Source organism: Emiliania huxleyi (genome assembly GCF_000372725.1).
Source record: "Emiliania huxleyi CCMP1516 chromosome Unknown EMIHUscaffold_18, whole genome shotgun sequence".
NCBI classification, from domain to species: domain Eukaryota; phylum Haptophyta; order Isochrysidales; family Noelaerhabdaceae; genus Emiliania; species Emiliania huxleyi.
The window spans coordinates 93,736-114,120 of NW_005200784.1; the positions used below are offsets into that span (position 1 = coordinate 93,736).

Sequence of the window (20,385 nt, forward strand, 5' to 3'; positions counted from 1 at the left end):
GGGAGGGGGGCTGGGCAGGGTTCACTCGAAGGGTTCACCCACACGACAGGGTCCCAGGGATTCCCCTCTCGTATAGGACAAAGTTGCACCCGGCGGCACGGGGGCAGGCGCGGGCCTCCTCCTGGTTGCGTTCTCCTGTGACAAGGGAAGCCTTGGAGTGCACGATTGAGGGAGGTACCGCGAAATTTTACGCGTGAAGATTTCTCCTTGAGACAGACACGACGCGGCCGAGACCTGTCTGGTATAGCCCCAGCCGACTCCGCGTGAACTCTCGAGGGATCTCGAGTTGCGGAGCTCCCTGCTGCTCGGTGTACGAACTCTGTTCACACCGAGCAGCTGGGAGTGGCTGCGGCTATAGCAGACAGGGCCGAGACAGGACACAGGAGACAAGACAGGAGAAGACAGGAGAGCACAGCCTAACCGACGAGCTCGTGGGTGCCATGGCAGACAGTCAGCGACTCGAGCTCGCGCACGGCACGTTGCGCCTCGTCGGCGGGTCAGTCGATCAGGCTGCCGCCGCCTTCTCCGTCAACGTGCCGGACGAGCTCAAATCGAAGCGGCATCAACGCGACGGCAGCGCCTCCCACCATGTCACTCTCATCAGCAAACACGAGGCTGATGCGATCGTCAGCCGGCAGGGTGGCACTCGTGATGAACACCTTCAAACTCTGCTGCAGCGCGTCGGAGGTCTCAGCTTCTCCTGGCGCGCACTTGGTCTCGGCAGCACCTCCTGTCAGGGTTCGCGAGCATTCTTCGTTGTGCTGGGCTGGCCCGAGCTCTCACTCCTTCGCGCCAGCTACGGACTCCACCCCTGCACATTGCACATCACCTGTGGCTTCATGCCGCGCGATGTCCACGGCGTCGCCAAGGGATGCCATTTCCTCTTGCCCGGGCTGTGCAATCGTGCAGCGCTGGACGTGTACGCAAGTCAACTCTCGCAGCTTGACACTCATGGCTATGAGCTGCCATCGGAACTTCGCCAGAAGCTCGCCGACGAGGCACTCATCGCGCAAGCTCTCGCTGACGAGGCCACCGCTCCTGCAGACGAGGGCTCGCAAGCTCTCGCTGACGAGGCCACCGCTCCTGCAGACGAGGGCTCGCAAGCTCTCGCTGACGAGGCCACCGCTCCTGCAGACGAGGGCTCGCAAGCTCTCGCTGACGAGGCCACCGCTCCTGCAGACGAGGGCTCCAGCACGGCGTCTCAGACGAGCCTGCAGATCGCCACGCTCCTCGCGGCTGCTTCGGAGGAGGACGTGCCGGCGCTGAGCAATGTGTTCCCGCCGCTGCCGCCGCTCGACGCATTAACCGCTCGCATCGGCTCGCAGGCTGCGCTGCGCAGCATATACACGCTCCCTAGCCTCGCGCGTTGCAACTGGGTGGTGCCCGGCAGGATCATGTGCGGCGACTGTGGCGCACTAGTGACCCACGCGCGTGAGCTCTGCGCCGCCGGCGTCACCACGATTGTCAACCTGCAGACCAAGGGAGAGAGAGATGCAGTGCCCTACCACCACGGCGTGCTCAAGCTCAACTCTGCGGCCAAGTTTGTGGAGCTGCCCATCAAGGACCAGCAAACGACCGACGATGCGAGGGTATCGGCGCTGGTCCTGTCAATCCTGAGCCGCGTCGGAGACGGTGAGGTCTTCTACATCCACTGCCGCGGTGGTCACGGGCGCACTGGAACTGTGTGCAGCATACTCCTTGGGGCAATTCATAGTCTCGCAGGGCAAGTGGCGCTGTGCACATTCCAGTGTCTGCACGATTTGCGCGCGCAGCCCTGCTTTCACGGCCACGGTGAGCCGAGAGACTTGTCCTTTGTCACTGCCCTCTTCGACGTGCAGAAGGCGCAAGTCTGCCGCCTGCTCGGAGGTGATGCGGAGGTGGCGCCAGCGCCACTGTGCCCCCAAAAGGACCTCAGTGCGATGTATGGCCAAGGCGCCTCTAAATATGATGAGGAGACGCTGCAAGAGTGGCAGTCTCGCGGCGTCGCTGCTTCCAAGGCAGCCAAGCAGCGCGATTGGACGGCCGCCTGCCTCGAATTTGAGGCATGCGTGAGCCTGCGCCCGGATTGGGAGAAGGGCGTTGCATGTCTGCTCAAGGCGCGGTCAAAGCGCCGCGAGGCTGCACAGGTGGACGGCGATGGCGGCCGGCGAATGGAGGAAGCCGTCACATCCGCCACCGTCGCCGCCACACCTGCCAGCAGCAAGCCCCTCCGGCGCCTGGGCGCGCACGTGCCCTTGTTTGTTGTGCTTGCGGGCCTCCCGGGCGCCGGACAGAGCACCTTCGCCAAGGCGCTTGCGCACAGCCGCGAGGAGTGGCTCCTGATCGACTCGGATGAGACGGGCGGGAGGCGCGAGACAGAGGCGGCGGTCTGTGCCGGGTGCAAGTCGGTGACCGCCGCTGCTAAGCGTGGTGGCGGCGGCAAGCACAGCCGCCTCATCGTCGACAAGTGCAATGTTCGCACCGCCGAGCGTGCGTCGCTGCTCGCGCTCGCACTGCCACTGCTTCCCCAGAAGCCGGACACCACGGTCGTCTACTTCGCGACCGAGACGGCTACGTGCATCGAACGCGTGGCCTCGCGAACGGACCATCCGTCCATCCCATACGGGCACGGCCGCCCCGCGGTGCAGTCGATGGCCAAGGCGCTGGAGTTGCCTGCAGCGGTGGCCGCGGCGGCGCAAGCCAAGGAGGGCGCAGCGTGGAGGAGCGTGGAGGTGGACGGTCTTCGCTGGATCGTGGTGAACTCCTTCGAGCAGGTGAACGCTCTGCTCTCGAGTTGGGGGGCGGGGCCGGCAGAGGTTGCGCCGGCGGGCTTCAAGAAATTTCCGCGAACGCGCCACGTCCTCAACACCGGCGGCAGCGCGGTGCCCAGTGTCGCGGGCCTGCATGAGTCACGGACGAGAGAGGGGAGAGGAGGTCAAGACGAGATCAGATGCATGAGATCAGATCAGCTAGCTCACATGCACATGCGCTCGCGCCTCTCCCTCTCTCGTCCAGCAGGGATCATTCTCCTCCCCACGCCGACCGCCTTCGGGCATGGGTGTGGGCGCGATGGGGGGTGATCCATTGCTGAAAGTCTTTTTTTCGGCGGTTGGCTCCGACGTCCTACTCCTAGCCCTGGTCCTCTCCGCTCTCCCAGCAGCCCATAACTTGCATGAACCCATTACATGCTAGGCCCCATCACAAGCCATAACAGCCATAACATGGGCCCATAACAGCCATATAACATGTTATGGGCTGTGCTATGAGAGCAGTCCACGGTCCACGGTGTTATGGCCCCGCGAGAGAGGCCACCTCGAGAGGCTTGGAATTTTCCCTTGTTTGTGCCTTGTCCCTTGAGATAGGGTGCCCACAGGGCCCAAAAAAAGAAAGGAAAAATATATTGGCCACTCCCGATCGCAGCACTTCGTGTTGGCTAGTCGAGATATTGAGAGTGTGACTAGGAGGGTGGGACGCTGGGGATTCTCAAAGGTATACCCTTGGAATGGCCGGATCCAGCCTTAAAAGTACGAGATCGCGCGCGCTTCGCGCACAGCACCGCCTGTTCTCCACGGCTGTGTGACGACGCGTGCCGTGTACCAGCAGAATTGGGCGCGCGCGGCGCGACGGCGCCCGCGAGGGAAGGCGCGGGTGCAGCGGCCGCCGGCGGCCGTGCCGCCCGCCAGCCGGCGCAGCAGCGGCCAGCGCAGCGGCCGCCGGCGCAGCAGCCAGAGCAGCCGGTGCGCGCCTTGCGAGGCGAGTACTGCCGTCCGGCAGCCTTGAGGCGGCCGGGCGGCAGTACTCGTTCGAACTTTGCGAGCCGTGCGCGCGCCGAGGCGCCCGCGGCGCGCGCCCGCCCGGCTGCCAGTAGGAGGCGGCGCAATATGGCCTATAGTACAGCCCTTAGGAGGAGGAAGAGGCTGGCTGGCAGTGCTGTATGCCGCCGAGGGGCAGTTTTGGGGTGCTGACCCACGCCCAGGGGGCTGCAGAAGGCGTTCGCAACCGGGACAACCCGCCCCCCCAACCGAGGCCGGTCGAAGCCCACTTGGCAGCAGCCATGAGGGGAGTCCTCTTGGTGCTCCTGGCGTCCGTTTGAACCTCGGGCGCGCGCCGATGGGAGGTGGGTGTGTCTTGCTTGCTCCACACCGAGCGCCATCGGTCCGGACCGGTGCACTCACCGAGGGGTGGCCTGCACAAGGTCTGAGCCGCGGGCGCTCGGCGCCAAGTGCAGTGTCACGCTCGCACTGGAGCGGGTCACAATGGGGAACCCTCGTTTCCTAGTCACTCGGTCCCCCAACGGAAGAGGCCTCGCTCCTATTGGAACTGGCCAACATCAGATTTGCCTCGTGCGTCCCTTTTTGAGCGGCAAAGCTATTTTCTTTTGGGTCCTGTGGGCACCCTACTTGAGAGGTTCAGCATCGATCGCCAAATCTTTTCTCTTTCGCCCTCACCGCCGCGCTTCTTGAGCACTTGAGCACGACTTGAGCACTGGGAAGTGGAATAGGGTCGATTCCGCATGGTACGGCATGGTGCGGTAGTCGGTACCCCTCGATCGTCTCGCCCTCCCTGTCCCTCGCTGGTGTGCTCAGGGGGGGGGGGGGGGTCATACGCGCTTCTTATTAATCACAGGCAGGTATCTAGATAGGGGCAGACAGAGGGAGATAGAGGGAGATAGAGATTTATGGGTAGACACACCCGGGCAGATACAGGGAGATACGGGGAGATAGAGGGGGATATGGGGAGATACCGGGAGGGACACACGGGCAGATTTGGGCAGATACGGGGAGATAGAGGGAGATGTGGGGAGATACGGGCAAAAGTGCGCGCCGGCGACACCTTCTCGGCTGCTGCCTTTGCCGACGCCCTTTGATTTAGCCAATGAGTCGCTCGATTAGCCACGCGCAACTTAAGTCCGCTGCTGAGAACGCCGCTGAGCCAGATGCCAAGCCGGAGGCAGGGCCTGCTCAATCGTGGCCCGCGCCTCCGGCGTTGCAGCACCCTCCGAGCACACGCCGCTCAAGCACCTCCGATCGCGCTGCGCTACCAGAGGACCTTCGCACGGCGATCATACTTGCAGCCGCCGCCATCGACACGAAGCAGCCGCAGGCGCCGCCCATCGCCGGAGTCTTGCGCTCCCTCTTCAGCGCCGACGGCGCAAAGGCACGCGCATGCTGCCTCACCGACAGCGGCAAGGCGAGCGGCTTCGCCTCGCGGCTGGTCGACAAGGCGCGGACGCGCCTGCTCGCCAGTCTAATACTTCACGTCTAAGGACCGATGACCGATTCGCCCCGCCGCCGGCGCAGGGTGCAGCTGACGCGCTGCTCACGCTCCTCGAGGCAGTCAAGCAGAGCAGGCTCGACCCCACGAAGCTTCGGGTGCAGCTGGCTCAGGTCTACTTCGATGAGGGCACGAAGCGCTTCCGCGTGCGCGCAGTCGACGGCCGCAATCGCCAGGGACTGCACAACGAGCTGCTGCCCGCGGCGCCAGACGGCCTGCGCCCTTCCCCGGATGGGGACGCATTTGTCGACGGTTTCGAGCGGATGATCAAGGACGTGCCGCGCCTGCTCGACCTGATGCGGAGGGTCACGCTCAAGGACGTGCTCGAGTCGCGCAGAAAAACAAACATGTGCTACCAGCTGTTCGGGTGCCGCGTCCCAAAGGCGCTGCGGAACAACTCGTTGCAGCTGCTCAAGCTCGGCTTCCTCTATGCGGGGATCTCCGCGCGCGAGGCGGACATCGACGCCTTGGTGTCGATGATTCTGCGACTCGTAGAGGAGGCGCAGGACCCGCTGACCTCTGCCGCCGATGTCATTGACGCCTGGCAGAAGCTGGATCGAATGAAATTCGACGAGCTCGCTGCCGCGCTAAAGCCCGCCGACGACAGCGAGGAGGCGCTCGAGCGGGCGCGGCGCGCGGTTGCTCAGTTGAGCAAGGGCGGCAACGCTCGCTCGCTGCGCTGCGCCGCTGAGATCTTCGGCGCCCACGAGGAGGGGGCCAGTTTCGCCCTGCTGCAGGCGGTGCTGCCATTGAGAATTCTAAATCAGTTCTGCGGGGTGAGGCGGTCGCTGAGAGAGCATGAGACCATGACTTTGATTCTTGGCATCAACATGACCGTGCTCACCACGCAGCCGCACGTCGTCGTCAATACGCTCAACCAGATCGCGGACATCCCAGATCCAAATTTGCGCGAATTCTTGACTGTGGCGGCGCGAGCGTGGCAGGTTGTTCGCTCGCCGGATGACGGCGGCAAGCCCCTTGTGCAGGCGGACGTCGTGCTGCGCGCCGTATTGCAGAGGTGCTCAGAGCACCTCGAGGCGTCGGACAGCGCGGCGTTTGACGCCATCGCGTCACGGGCCTGCGAAATGTTTGCCGCGCCGCGCAGCGATTCCTACTCCGGCAGGGCGCTAGCTGCCATGGTCAACCGCAAGGCGCACCAGGTGCTCCTCGAGGCTGCGCAGCGGGCGCCGCCAGAGGATCAGCCGTCTCTGCGCGCAGCCGCTGATGAGGCGGCGGCGGAGGTGGCGGAGGCGGTAGAGGCGGAGGCGGAGGCAGCGGAGGGAGAGGCGGAGGAGGCGGAGGCGGAGGCGGAGGCGGAGGCGGAAGGCGGCGAGCTGAGTTGGTTCGCGCCATACCCGAAGAGCTTCATAGGCGCGACACGCGCGCGACCAGACGGCACCCCGCTACCGGGGACGTGGCGTGGCGCGCAGAGCCGTGCGCTGCTGGCAGAGGCGGGACTACGACACTGTTACCCCGAGGGGGACGCCCTCGATTCGGCCTACCTCAAGATGCTGCGGGACGGTCAGCGCTTGTCAGGATGGCGTGAGGACTGTCTGCCCGCACACCGCAACAGCTTCCATTCCTGCAGGGAATGGAGAGCGGAGTCACACGACATGGCGGCGCGCATGCAGTGGTGGTTCGACGAGATGCGCGACCCTGCCGCGCGCTGGAACTTTTATGCAAAGGTGTTTTGCCACCATAGCTCCGCCTCCGGCTGACTGGTGCCGACACTGGGACTGGCTTAATTTTCCTTATTGTTTTCTACATGTGTGCTCACGTAAGACGAGGTTGTTTATTTTGGGCACCGCATCCGCTCCCTTTTCTTTTCGGCGCTCCAAGTCCATCGTTGTGTTGTTATTTTGTGAGTCACAGAGGTCAGAGCACCACTATGTCAAAACCCCACTGAGAAATTATAAATTTCTCTAGAGCCGGTGCCGCCACTAGATGAAATGCTCCACTGGGGCCCCGGAACGCGCCTGCGCGGCGGCGAGCAGTGAAAAGGCGCGGAAACCTTATTTTTCTACTTTTGGACGCATTTCGGGCTCCGTACTGGTTGACGCAGAGCCGCACGCGCCGACCGGCGCCGTTCGCGACCACGAGGGCGGATGCTGGCCATCCCGGGCTCTGTGCACATCGGCAGCGCGCGTTCTACGCGCTCCCCTATCCAGATTCCGGCGAACCACCTCGAGAGCGCCGTTTTTATCTCGTGCAATCTCGAGCCGTGGAGATTAGGGGAGATCGCTTTGAGCTGCGAGAGATGTTTGGGAGATACAGCTACAGTCACACGGACCCGCGGGGCGTGCGCAGCTCGCGACGGAGATGTCTGTAGAGCCCGGGCTCGCTGCGAAGCGGTGAGCGGCGCCCGAATGGCACCGGGCCACGTGTCGACCCTAGGCTGAATGAACGCGACACGAACGAGCAGCACTAGAGAAGGAAGTGCGTGCGAGGCTGGTGCGCTGCCCGCGTGACGCTCCACCGGTCGCCGCGCAGCGTGTTGTGTGTGTGCGTGTGTCTCTCACACCGTTCAAAAAATCTTGGCGCTCCCTACTAGCAAGCCTGGGCCGCCGGTTTCTCGCATGGCGGCGACTCGTTCGCAATCGGCCTTCCAGCTAAAGTGCGACGGGCGGGAGAAGAAGGTGGAAGAGTGCAGTAGCGTGCTCTGCGCCTCGCCCTCCACCGCCTCTCAGCTGCTGCTCTCTGACCTCGCGGATCACTTCGCCGGGCTGCTGCGAGGAGAAAAGCCAGAGCACTTTGAACTCAGCTGGCCGGACGGCGTCGCGGTCCTCTTCATCAAAAGCAGTGGTGGACCAAGCCTTCGCTTCCTGTGGCAAAACGGATTCGGCCTCTTCGACCTCGCCCACGGCACTCACAAGCGCAAGATCACGGGCGGCGGTCTTTTGCCGATCGATCCGGGATGCCTCAGCACGTTGGTACGCGCCTCCCACCCAAGACTGCTTCAGAGCTCTGCCCCACACGCCACGCCGAAGCGAGGTACGCCCCGCGGCAATCAGTTCGCCACACGCCACCGCGTACAGGTGATTCGGCCACGATCCTCGCCGGTGGAGCTGGTGCTCTCCGCTGCAGCGCCAGCGGTGCCAGCGCCAGCGCCTCGCCGCACGCCGCCGCCGCATCGCTCTCACTCGCCGGCGTCGGCGTCGGCGTCGGCGTCGACGTCCCGCTCGGACACGCCGGTGCCAGAGGCACGCCCAGAGACGCCCGCGCCGCCGCATGGCGCAGCCGGAAAGAGGAAGGCGACAGCGGCGCGCGCCCTTGTCCCACCCCCGCTCCCCCTCGCGCTCGGAGGACCGGCGCTCTTGTTGCGCCAAAGCAACGCCTTCGCTTGGCTCCAGCCCGAGTCGCCCCTGGACCCGCTTCTTCTGCGCGTGTCCAGCACATTGCAGCGCAGACGGCTCCACTTCGAGGACGCAGATGGCGGCGAGAAGGCGTCGCCGATCAGCTGGCGAATCTCACAGGCCGGCAACGGCCTCCGGGCTGCGGGCTGCGGCAATTACATGCAGTCGCCCGTGGTGGCAGTGGTCGGCGAGCGGCACGTGGCCATCATGGACCCGGTCGCAGTCTCTGCAGCGGTCAACATTGCGGAGAGCGCCGTGCCTCGGATTCCTGTGCAGCGGCAGGCCGAGCCGGCGCAGCCTGAGTCGACGGCCCCGGAGGCCCAGCCGACGACGCCCGACCCGTTCCAGCCATATGCACGCAGCTCGCCCGACGGAACCACGCGATCCCACATCCTCCCCGAGGGCTTCAACAAGCCCGACAACTGGCCGTGGCTTCGAGAGCGACAGCGCAAGGTTGTCCTTCCGGCGAATTTTGCCGTCGAGCTGGGCGTCTTTCAGGGTGAGACCTACGCCGGGGGTGGAGGCGCCTTTGCCCGCGCAGTCGTTGCACCAGATCCATCGTGGGAGGGCAAGGTCTTTAAGATCAGGAAGGCGTCTCTCATCACCCCCTCGAGCGGATGGCCAAAGGGCGCTCAGGAGCTCTTCCTGGAACTGGGGTCTCAGAAGGCGAAGGACTGCTACCTGGCGAGCCGCCGGGATGGTTCAGATGGAGCTGCGGCTGCGTCGCTCTCGGCGCAGGTGGCAGAGCAGGACCTTCAGGCCCGGCGTGCAACTTCACTGGTGGACCTGCCCGTGCACGCGCTTCTGCGCTTCGCGACCCGGGAGGCCGCAGAGACCTACGCAGAGGCGCTGCGGGCGCAGCTCCCGGTGGGACGGCCGGAGAAGTGACTTGTGGGTGTCTGCTGGTGTTGTGTGGCGCGGGCGCGATGCGACATCGGGTTGTCTCTCTTTATCTCTGTATTCTATTTTTCTCCTATCTACGAGCGATCAGGAAACAACACGTTGCGCAACACGTGTGTGCGATCAGAATGACGGATCTGCCGCCAGCCTCCCTCGCGACCCCGACGTGGTCGCCCCGCGACGGCCGCTCGCGCGCGCGCGCCACCGCCCTATCGCCGCCAGCGACCTATAGAGAGTGGCGGCGGCAGCGCGGTGACGCGGGACGACCTGGTCATGGATCCGGCAGATGCGCGCCGCTTCTATGATGGCATCACGGTCGTGTATGCGGAGGAGAAGGTTGACGGGGCCAATCTCGGCCTGTCACTCACTGCGGCGTATGAGATCAGGGTGCAAAATCGTTCGCACTACGTCAACGAGCGGACACACGCGCAGTTCAAAGCGCTCGGCCGTTGGTTGGATGAGCACGGCTGGGCGCTCTGTCGCCTTCTCGAGCCGGAGGTAGAAATTCTCTTTGGAGAGTGGTGTGCCGCAAAGCACTCGTGCGCGTACACGAAGCTCCCCGGTCTCTTTTTGGCCTTCGACCTCTACAACAAGCGGAGCGGCAAGTTCGCCTCTGTCGCCGAGCGCGACCGCCGACTCTCTGGCTTGGGCATCCCCATCGTACGCACCCTCGCGTGCAGAGCCTTTGCTGGCGAGGAGGAGCTGCTGCAGCTGCTGGAGAGCACCGTCGGCCTACAGCGACGGCTTTGTCGAGGGATCCTATCTGCGCATCGACGGCGCGACGGAGAACCGTCTGCGCGGCAAGCTTGTCCGGCCGGACTTCATCCAGGGGATAGGCGACCACTGGGCCAGTGGCGGGTTCGCGCGGAACGGCGTCCGCCCCGATTTGTGGGTTGAGAAGGAGTAAGTGACGTGTGCGTGCTCTCTTTTGAATTGCGTCTTGTTCTTTTTCGCCCTGGGAGAGATGGGACATGGGAGTACAGCAGGGCTCAACCAGACTGAGACGAATAACAAACTGTGTGCTCACGAGTCACGTCGCGGTCATGTGCATGCACGCACTCGCACACGTCGCGGTCATGTGCATGCACAAAGCGGCATGCCCGAACATGCACACGTGGATCCGAAAACAAAGAGGGGTTAAGGAGGAGCAGGTAGTCTGCCTTGATAGAGGCCGAACAATACGTTGGGGCACACACAGCCCCCAATACCACACAGACAGAGCTGGCTAGGCCCAGCTTTCAGTCGTCGTCTCGCTCTTGGATTACGGAGAGGCAGCGGAAGGCGCGGGAGCAGGGGCCGGGTGTTGGTCTTTTCGCCGGGAGGGGCGGTGAGGAGGAGCATCGGACGGAGAGAAGCGAGAGGTTGGGCTGCACCCAGGGCAGGCTTCCAATGCGCACGGTCAAGGCGGGCGCCCCTTCCGAGTTGGAGCGTCGGTGGCGGGGACTGACCAGTGGTCCACTGCAAGTGCCTGAGCGTCGATGGCGCGACGCTCGACGGTCCACGGCCGCGAGCGGCGGTGTCGCTTGCATCGACGGCATTGACATTACGTTCGGTGCCCTGTTCAGACTTTGCTTTCCTTGTGTCGTTCGCGAGGCTTCGCGCCCTTATCTAGACTTACGACGAAACGTCAGATCCGATACGCGCGAAGATGCGAAAAGAAGTAACTCGCCTAATGACCGCACTCCTGAGACGCGCGAGGGCAGCCTTCTTAAAGGCAATGGGCTCTAGATTCGGAGCGCTCGCCGAAGAAAGAGGAGTACGACAAAATAGCGCCCGTGATTGCCTGCACGCTGCCCGCACTCACGGACTCCATGCCCGAAAGAAAGAGAGGGGAGTTCGCGGGAGAGGTGACGAGAGAACTACAGGTAGTGGGGAAGGCAGCCTCGATCGCCATACTGACATGGATGCGAAACAACGACACGACCAAGGCACGGGCAGAGGAACGAGAGAAGAATATAGGGTGGATAAAGCGCCTGTTCACGGCATGGAGGGTGAGCCAAGCCGAACGTACCGAACGTAGAGCCGAACGGGAGGAAGCCGGGGAAGACGACTCCGAGGAGGACGAACCAGTGGAAATCCCGCCGTCAGCTGTCACGATGCACCCGAAGGGGACCCCAGCGCCAACATCATCTGTGGAAGGTACAAGTGTTCGAAGAGAGAGTGGACCTGAGCAATGATATGACTTGGCGGCAAATGATCGCAGTGGGCGTCAGAAGAGTCATCCTTGCGCGAGGAGAGCTCGATAAACTCGAGGGGCCAGGATATGCAGCAAGGAGGGCAGAGTTACGCCGAGAGGCGAGAGAAGCCGCGAGAGCAAGGGATCGCCAGGCAGCGGCGTCGTCGCAGAACGAGGCAGAGGGGAGCGACGCGACAGAGGAGGAAGCGACAGGAGAGAGAACGACGAGAGTGGGAAGACCGCGAGGTGGCACGAAGGTTGAAGTGCACTCCAAGATGCGGTTTCGCTTTGATGGCACAGCCCATGGATTCAGGAGGATTGACGATTGTGACTTGTGATCTCATAATCTTTTCTTTCTTTCTTTAGCTGCTCATGCATGCCTAGATGCATGCTGTGACCTAAAAAAACGGACACTCTGTGTGAGATGGGTAAAAAGAACAGGTCCCCACCCGTTGCTGATTGCTGTGACCTGTGTGTGCGTGTGAAATTCTTTCATGAAAAGACTAAACACCGCCAACACTGACAGCTCTGACCACCGACTTTACCCGATCCCACCGCGTCGGCTGCCGCCTCGAGTCCTCGAGAGCGGGCTGCGCGGCGAGGGCGCGCTCCGCCGCGAGGAGCGGGTCGTCATGTGCCAGCGCCGCAAGCTTCGACGGATCGAGAAAGGGCGGGCGCGGCGTCTCGCGCGCGGGCGGGGCCTACAACCGTCGCGCGGAAACAGTGGGTGGCGCGCTGCCTGCCGAGAGAGGTCTTGGCGGCGGTCCACCTCGGCGGGAATCACGATGCGCTGCGGCCACAGCAGCCGCTCGGCAACGGCACGCTTGATTGTCTTTTGCACCTCGGTACGTAACCACGGCAGCCTCGTCACTTCGCCGCCGGCGACGCGCACCTCGAGGCCGATGCTCGGCGCGGTGGGGAAGGAGAGCAAGAGAGCGCCGAAGCCGGGCGCCGTCGACTGCAGCCCGGTCACCACCAGCCGCACTGGCCCCGTGAACCGTAAGTTGTGCAGCGTGACCGGGACGCGCGCGCCCACGCCGGCCGACACGATCTCGACCCTGGCGGTCAGGGAGGAGGCCCAGTCCATCTCCACATCGACCGCCAACGCGTCCTCGCCCAAGTCGTACATTCGCGCCGCCGTCAGCCGAGGCAGCTCCCGCCCCACCTTGAACTGCTTCAGCCGCGCGCTGCGCACGGGGTTGTTGCTCTGCGCAAAATCGGCGAGCGCCTGCTCGAGCGCCGCCTCCATCTTAGGCACCAGCGCGCTGGGCAGAAGTCGATCGAGCGCATACTGCAGCGGGCGCAGTCCGGGTGCGCCGACGGCCGCGGCGTACAGCCGAGCCTCCATTTGCACTGCCTGGACGCCCTCGGCAGACGCCTTGCGCGCCTCGGCAAGGCCCTCGCGGAGCGCCTGCCACGCGTCGGCCCACCGCGTCTCCGAGCTTCCAAAGAGGGCGCTCCGCGTTGCGCCCAGCATGGCGAGCAGCAGCTTGAGCACGCGTCGCATCACCACGGCAAGTAGCGCCGCCGCGAACCGGACGTTGCTCCAGCCCACCGCGTAAACGGCGCCTGCCGCCGTCACGGCAGACGTGAAGAAGAGGCCACCGCACACAAAGGCGAGCATGAGTGGCCAGGCGGCAGGCCGAGAGAGTACGGCGGCGGTCGATGCCGTCTCGTGGATGAGCGCCTTCGGCGGCCGAGCACGAGCACGAGTTGGCGGAGGGAGGTGGCTGAGGCGGCTGCACACGGCAGAGACAGCAGCAGAGGAGGTGGCGATGCCGATGGCGGGTGCACGAGCAGGAAGCAAGAATGACGGGGCGTAGAGGACGGCGATTGGTGTCATTCCGGTTGCGGCGATGGCGCGATTTTCGCGGGGCGACAAAAAATTCGCAGTGTTAGCTCGAGAATCCGGTCCGCAGGGTCTGCGGCGCGCTCGGCCTGAGGGAGCAGTACGACGCGGCGGTGGCGGCGGGCGAACTGCTCGAGCTGCTCGAGAGCTTGCCGCGAGGGGCGGTCGAAGCGCCTCCATACGGCTCGCATGCGGGGATACACCCGCACGGGCGAGTGGACCAAGCCCATCCGACCTAGCCCTGCCCCGGAGCGCGGCCGATCGCGAAGAAGCCCATCTGATGAGTGGTCAGATGATTAGATAGTGCCCGAGAGCGAGGGATCGGGAGGGGAGCACAAATAGGACGCCCAGCCTTGCCGAGTGCGTATCCTATTGCGAGAGAGATCCCCTGTGCCCTGTGCCCAGCCCTCTCCGCGCCGCGATGCCCCCCCCCCACGCAAGCCGAGGGCCGACAAAGGGGTGCCGAGAGGCCCGCGAGCCCTCAAAGGCACAAAGGCCTACCAGATCGGGCACCTCAGCCTACTGCGGTTTCGGCACGGGCGCGAGAGGCAAGTGTCACAACGGACCCTCGACGCGGTGCGCGAGGCGCAGGGAGCCGGGGTCGAGCCGTGGAACACGGCAGAGCACGACAAGGCCGTCCACAATCCAGCGCCCGAAGGCGGGACGACGAACTCGATGGAGAGCGAGCCGCCGGAGAGCGAGACGTGCGACGACGAGGGGGGCGACGAGAGAGACAAGAGCGCCTCGGCGGACGACGAGATGGCATTTATCGACGATGCGTTCTTCGAGCTTCCCGACGTGTGGCAACGGAGGAAGACTAGAGGCGGAGGGGGGAGCCAGAGTCAGTATAGCCAACAGAGCCAGGGGGGCGAGAGAGAGGGGAGCCAGAGCAGCCAGGGCAGCCAACGGGCGCGCGCGAGGAGAGAACGGCGGAACCAGCTCGCGGCGCAGCGGTTCATGGATCGAATACGATTCGAACTTCGGCTCGGGCACAGGGGGACCGAAACTAGTCAAGCCTGCGCCGGCCAAGACAACGACGACACAGCAACGAGGGCGCAAGGAGCGACGACGAGGAGACACCCGACCGCGCAGCAGAGCCAGGACCGAGCGAGCAACCACCCGAAACGGGCCATCCGAACGATGGCAGCCAGGCAGACGACGAGTTTACAGTTATGGACATGGACGAAGAAAAGCCAGAGGACGAGACATCTCATTCACCGAGGAAGCGGGGGCGGTTTGAGAACGAACGTAGCGATTCAGTGAGCCAGGGAGAGGGGGCGAGCCAACAGCACACAGAGGACGGGGGCCGATGACGTACGGGGCGAGGAGCGCGCACGCACTGCAGAGGACGAAAGGCACGAAGGCGCCCCCCCACCGGGTGGGTGCGGGAAAGCGACAAGCGAGGGGCAAGGCTTGGACAGCAAGCGCGCAAGAGACGGAGGGCCAGAGACGGGAGAGAGGCAAGTAGGGGAGGCGGCTTGTAACTGAGGTTCGCCTGCGGAGACAGCCGCCTCCCCGAGTGGTGATTGTTGTTCATAACGATAAACTTGTAATCACGATCCGATGCGAGGACGCAAGTCCACCGACCTCGGCCATTCCAACGGCCAGACCGCTCGCTTAAGGCTGATTGGCTAGACGAGCGGTCTAGCTACCTCCACGGGGCTGTTGGCAGGGGGAGGTGTCAATCACGCTCCCGGGACGCCGGAGAGATCGGGTTGGTCTCCCCCGCCTTCAGCCCTGACCCGACGGGGACGCCACCTCCCTCGCCCAGGGATCTACAATGCTGTCTTAAGGTCCGACCTGTGGGCTCTGCCTGCGCTCGGCACCGGGCACCGCCTCGGTATACACAAAAAATGCGCCTGCGGGCGGACCCTTATGTGAGAACTGTTTGGCTAGACGTCGCGAAGATTGCGCTCAAGAAGCAGCAACGAGAATCGGAAGAGGAGGATGCTGAGCGGCGATTGCTGAGCATGAGGAGGGTCGATCCGGATTAGTACTTCAGACGCCCGCCGCAGGCGAAGAAAATTTGGGGGCTAGCGCCGTATCGTTGATCACGGTGGGAGCCAGGCCGTGCCACGGACTTAGCCCGTGTACTGTAAGAGGCTCTCGCTGATCTTAGACCGCGTAAGCACCCCAGCGTGACTAGTCACACTTAGACCCGCCAAGCCTTGAGGCTCAGAACTTAGACTACTACCCAACCAGTTTGCAAACGATCCTGCAATGTGCAAACGGGTGGGACGTGTCTCTGTCTGTCCTCGACCCAGCCCTAGCTTGGGATGTCCGTTTTATTTATTTATTATCCGGCAGCTCCTCCAACCAAGAACCATGGTAATTGTAAACGAATTTCGGAATTTACGAATCTGTATCTCCACCCCTCACCCTGCCTAGACCCACCTGCCTATATTATAGTAGCGGCTATATCTCTCTCCCAATATCTCCCCCACAGAGCACAGTTCTCAGTCACTCTAGGCGCGGATGTAATGAGTAACAGATCACATATCACACTGCGGTGTGGCGCGGCTGGTGGCGCCTCTCGCCGCGGATACCCGCGAAACAAACCGTCCAGTCGCCATGTGCCTGGCAAAAGTCGCGCATGTGTACAGCATGTACCGGAAAGCGCGATCGTTCCCCTCACATCATGACCGTGACGGACTCTTCGCCCGCTCTGCTGCTGCTGCTGGCGCGTGTGGCCGACATCCGTCGTGGCCGCAGCTCAGCTCTCACAGTCACGCCCTGGCCTTGTGCTCCTTGCGCTCGAGCTCGCGGAGGATCATGGCCTTGATCGCCGGCTTGCGCTCGCCTCGCACCTCGACATCGAACTTCTTCTCGAGCCGGTCGAGCGCGTCGCCAAAGGTCTGCCGGTCCGTTCGCACCTTTGTGAGCCATGAACGGATCTCGTCCTTGAACTTGCGCTCGAGCGACTCGCCGCCGTCCGCGGCGGGCGCCTTGGGCGCCTCCTTGCGGGCCGCCTTGGAGGCGCGCTCGGAGGTGGCAGCGGACTCGGCCGCCGCCGGAGAGCCCGCGGCGGGCGGCGGCCCGTCGAAGAGGTTGGTGCGCGGGGCAGGCGACTCTGCGGCGGCGGCGCCTTCGCCCGCGCCGCCGAGCGACGGCGGCAGGATGCGCGGCTTCTCGCGCGTGACCTCGTCGGCGAGCGCCTCGGCGACGCAGGCCTCGTCGAGCTTGCGCTTGCCGCGGTCCGAGGGCGTCTTGCGAGGGACGGCGCCAGGCGCCTCGGGCGAGGGCTCGTCGATCCGGTCGAGCATCTCGCCAATGTCGATCTGGCCGCCGATGTCGAGCCCCGGCGAGGACAGATCGCCGTCCTTGGGCACCGGGGACGGCGGGGGCGGCGACGAGGCGCCGGTGGGCGCCGGCACAGCGGCCTGCGAGGCGGCGCCTGCGGCAGAGGCGGCGCTAGCCGGCTCCGAGACCATCGCCTCGGCCACCTCCGCCTCGTCCGCCGCCTCGTCCGCCGCCTCGTCCGCTGCCTCGTCCGCCGCCTTGTCCGCCGCCTCGTCCGCCGCCTCGTCCGCCGGCGCCTCTCCCGCCAGCTCCTCGCCCGCCGCCTCGTCCGCCGCCTCGTCCGCCGGCGCCTCTCCCGCCAGCTCCTCGCCCGCCGACTCGTCCGCCGTCTCCTCCTTCGCCCCGGCCTCGGCCTCCGTCTCCGCCGCGGCCTCGGTAGTAGCCGACCTTGCCGCCGCCGCGATCGCCCCTGCCACCACCGCCGCGGCCGCGTCTGCCGCCGTGTCCCCCTCCGCCCCAGCCTCGGTCGCCTCCTCCTTCTCCACCTCCATCGCAGAGTCGGGCGCAGCCTCCGCCTCTGCAGCTCCGCCGCCATCCGCGCCGGCAGCCTCCTCCTCGGCCAACGGATGCGAAGTCTGCTCCGGCGCCTCGTCCTCCGCCTGCGTCGCGTCGGCTGCGGCCGACGACACCTCCTCGTCCGCCGCCCCTCCCGCAACCGCTCCAGGCTGCTCCTTCTCCTCGGCCTCCTCCTCCTCCGCCTCTGCGCGGCGCCGCAGCTCCGCAAAGGACAGCCCGCCGCCCTGGCGGTCCACGGCGCGAGGCGTGTTGGGGGGGAGTGGCGGGTCACACGCGACGGGGCGAGGGTTGAAGCGCACCTCGGCCTCCTCGGGCGCCGCCGTCTCGACCTCCATTGGCTGCGCCTCCTCCTCCGCCTCGGTCGGCTCGGTCGGCTTTGCCTCTGCTTCCGCCTCCTCCTCCTCCTCCTCCTCCTCGGCCTCTGCGCGACGGCGGAGCTCGGCGAACGAAAGCTGGCCCTCGGACGGCGCCTCTGGCTCTGCCGGCGCAGCGGGCTCGGCCGCTGGCTCAGCCACAGGCTCCGCTGCAGGCTCGGCCGCTGGCTGCGAGGAGATGGCGTCAACGTCGAGATCGTCCAGCGCGTCGAGGTCGTCCTTCGGCGTCATCGCGTCGACGTCGATCTCGTCCAGCGCGTCGAGGTCGTCCATCGGCGCTGCGGCATCCCCCGGCGTCATCGCGTCGACGTCGATCTCGTCCAGCGCGTCGAGGTCGTCCATGGCAGAAGGGGCGAAACCAGACGAAAACCGCCGACACGAAGCGCGGGAAGCATTGTTTTCTTTTTTACCCTTTCAGACTGCTTTTCGAGATCTTCTGTGTCGCGTCCACCCATACCGCGTTGTCTCCAGTCCGAGCCTGGCTGTTCTTCACCTTTCTACCTACCTACTCAGACTCTCCGCGTTGGTGTCCAGTCCGAGCCTGGCTGTTCTTCACCTTTCTATCTATGTATGTTGGTAGTGGCGCGATTGTGCGTCAGGCGAAAGGCGAGCGCCGGCGGAAGGTGGCACGCCGAGCGTGTCAGCCAAGGGAGGCGATTGCGCGTCAGGCCAACCAAAGTTGTTGATGGCCGACGACGTCGCCTTCGCCTCGGCTTGCGATGCCGAATCCGCTCCTGTTCGTCGGCAAGGGCGCGGCGCTGACGGCGGCGGCCCGAGCGGCTGACAAGGCGAACGAAGGCGGCGGAGCATTCCAGCGGCTGGGCGAGGGCCGCGGCGCGGCAATCCGGCTCGCGTGGCCGGCGGAGGCGCTGCACACCGTGCCGCTCGAGAGGCGGGCGGCGGCGGGCGACGCGGACGACCCGTTCGCGCACGGCCGTCCGATCACCAAGAGGGCGAGGCGCGCGGCGGGCGAGCTGCGCGCCGTGCAGCACCAGGAACGTGCGGAGGCGCCCAGAGAGGCGGAGCGGGCGGCGGCAGAGGAGCGGACGGCGGAGCAGGCGGCGCTGCTGGCGCCGCTCGCGGCGACGGACACCACGGCGCGCCTGGCGAAGCGGAGGCGGAGCGCCCTCGTGGCGGCGGTGCTGCATCAACCCATTGCGGAGCCGGCGGGCCGGGCGGCTCAGATGCTCGCGCCGCTCGGCGAGCACTTGAAGAGGCAGTGCGACGAGGTGGCGAGGCGGTGGGACGACTTCCAGACGGAGATGGAGCGGCTTGACGAAGACGGCGGCGATGCGGACATGCGCTCCAACTTTGCGAACGGGATGCGGGACGGGTATCCGTGCCAGCAGCTCACCCTCGTGTTTCTGCAGTACTTGCTGACGAGCCGATCCTCTTCGGCGAAAAGGGCTTCCCGGCGGGACAGGAGGCGATGGCGTACTGGCGACCCATCCGCGACCATTTCTCGAGCCTCGTGGGAGGAGGGAGAGGGAGCGGCGGGGTCGAGCAGCTCGCCGGCGTCGCGCAGGCGGCGGCCAGCGCGTTGCAGGTGGCGGTGGGCGCGAACGCGACCACCGCGGCGTACTGCCTCCACGGGTGCGACCCGCACGACAGCAGGCTCGAGCCGTCCTGCGACTCGACCTGCTACCCCGGCCCTACCACCTACCTAGACTCTGTGCTGGTTCGCGGTTTCGCCGGAGATCCCATGCGTCAAACCCGAAAGGGTTGGAGGGCCTCTCGCTGGGAGGAGGGTCACCTGTAGCTCGAGTTTTTCTTTATCTTCGTGAGTGGGAGACTAGGGGGTTATGCACTACTCTCTGAGGCCTCCGACCCCCTCTGAGGACGGGTCGGACCCCAGGCTTGGCGGCACAGAGGGTTTGACTCTGACTCTGTGCCGCCTCTGTGGCCTCTCTTGGCTGATTTTGGCCTCAGAGGGTCCCTGGCCGAGGGTCTGTCTTGGCGCGGCACAGAGGGCTTTGACCTCAGATGGCTGCCCCCTCACGGCAGAGGCGAGAGCCCCGGGCGGAGGCCGGAGCTGCCTAGCCCTCCACGAATGGCGCTGACCAGTGAGGCGGGGAGGGGTGGTAGTAAAACATTATGACCAAGGCGCTATGACCAAGGCGCTACGCTATGCTCGAGCGCCCGGCACCACACACGCTTACTGCTGCTGCAGGCTCACAGCGCCCGCGCCGAGCCCTGCGCGACAGCTTCGCGCGGCCCGCGGCGCCGACCCGTCAACTTGAGGATGTGCTTGGAGCGGCCGCCCGAGGAGGAGGTAGTGATCTCCACGTCCATCCCCTGCTCCAGCTTGGCCATGAGGCGCCACGGCGTCCGCGTGAACTCGAACTTGAGTCTTGAGGCAGACTTGAGGTAATCCGAAAAATGGAAACTGGGGGGGGGGTCTCTCTGCTTGGACCTTGGTGGGGGATCACGACAGACTTGAAATACCGCGGACAACCCCCTCTGAGGAGCGGCCTCGCGGGGCTTGCCTTGGCGTCTCAGAGGGTCCCCGTAGCCTCAGAGGCTGCGCCGAGAGAGGCTGGCTTGGCGGCACAGGCCTTCAGAGGGTCGGCCCAGGCACCCTACTGAGCCGCTCGTAGATGGCCTCTCTTGGCACAGAGGGTACCCTCTGAGACGAGCAGATCTGGGCCGCCTTGCCTCACCCCC

The 20,385-nt window shown here is 65.0% G+C and overlaps 5 protein-coding genes across 5 annotated transcripts; 3 read left to right on the forward strand and 2 right to left on the reverse strand.

Moving 5' to 3' along the window:
- Nucleotides 1-440: 440 nt before the first annotated feature.
- EMIHUDRAFT_202973 (hypothetical protein) lies at nt 441-3,212 on the forward strand (the record flags this gene model as incomplete). Its single annotated transcript, XM_005783308.1, has 3 exons — nt 441-917; nt 1,206-2,868; nt 3,172-3,212. 3 exons carry the CDS (start codon nt 441-443, stop codon nt 3,210-3,212), a joined length of 2,181 nt encoding a protein of 726 aa, XP_005783365.1.
- Nucleotides 3,213-9,779: 6,567 nt separating this feature from the next.
- On the forward strand, nt 9,780-10,413 carry EMIHUDRAFT_202976 (hypothetical protein; the record flags this gene model as incomplete). Its single annotated transcript, XM_005783309.1, has 2 exons — nt 9,780-10,232; nt 10,261-10,413. 2 exons carry the CDS (start codon nt 9,780-9,782, stop codon nt 10,411-10,413), a joined length of 606 nt encoding a protein of 201 aa, XP_005783366.1.
- A 1,772-nt stretch (nt 10,414-12,185) lies between these two features.
- EMIHUDRAFT_99221 (hypothetical protein) lies at nt 12,186-13,306 on the reverse strand (the record flags this gene model as incomplete). Its single annotated transcript, XM_005783310.1, has 2 exons — nt 12,186-12,383; nt 12,452-13,306. The coding sequence occupies 2 exons, from the start codon at nt 13,304-13,306 to the stop codon at nt 12,186-12,188; spliced, it is 1,053 nt and encodes a 350-aa protein (XP_005783367.1).
- A 2,951-nt stretch (nt 13,307-16,257) lies between these two features.
- On the reverse strand, nt 16,258-18,063 carry EMIHUDRAFT_99222 (hypothetical protein; the record flags this gene model as incomplete). Its single annotated transcript, XM_005783311.1, has 1 exon — nt 16,258-18,063. The coding sequence occupies one exon, from the start codon at nt 18,061-18,063 to the stop codon at nt 16,258-16,260; it is 1,806 nt and encodes a 601-aa protein (XP_005783368.1).
- A 377-nt stretch (nt 18,064-18,440) lies between these two features.
- EMIHUDRAFT_99223 (hypothetical protein) lies at nt 18,441-19,480 on the forward strand (the record flags this gene model as incomplete). Its single annotated transcript, XM_005783312.1, has 2 exons — nt 18,441-19,079; nt 19,127-19,480. 2 exons carry the CDS (start codon nt 18,441-18,443, stop codon nt 19,478-19,480), a joined length of 993 nt encoding a protein of 330 aa, XP_005783369.1.
- Nucleotides 19,481-20,385: the final 905 nt, after the last annotated feature.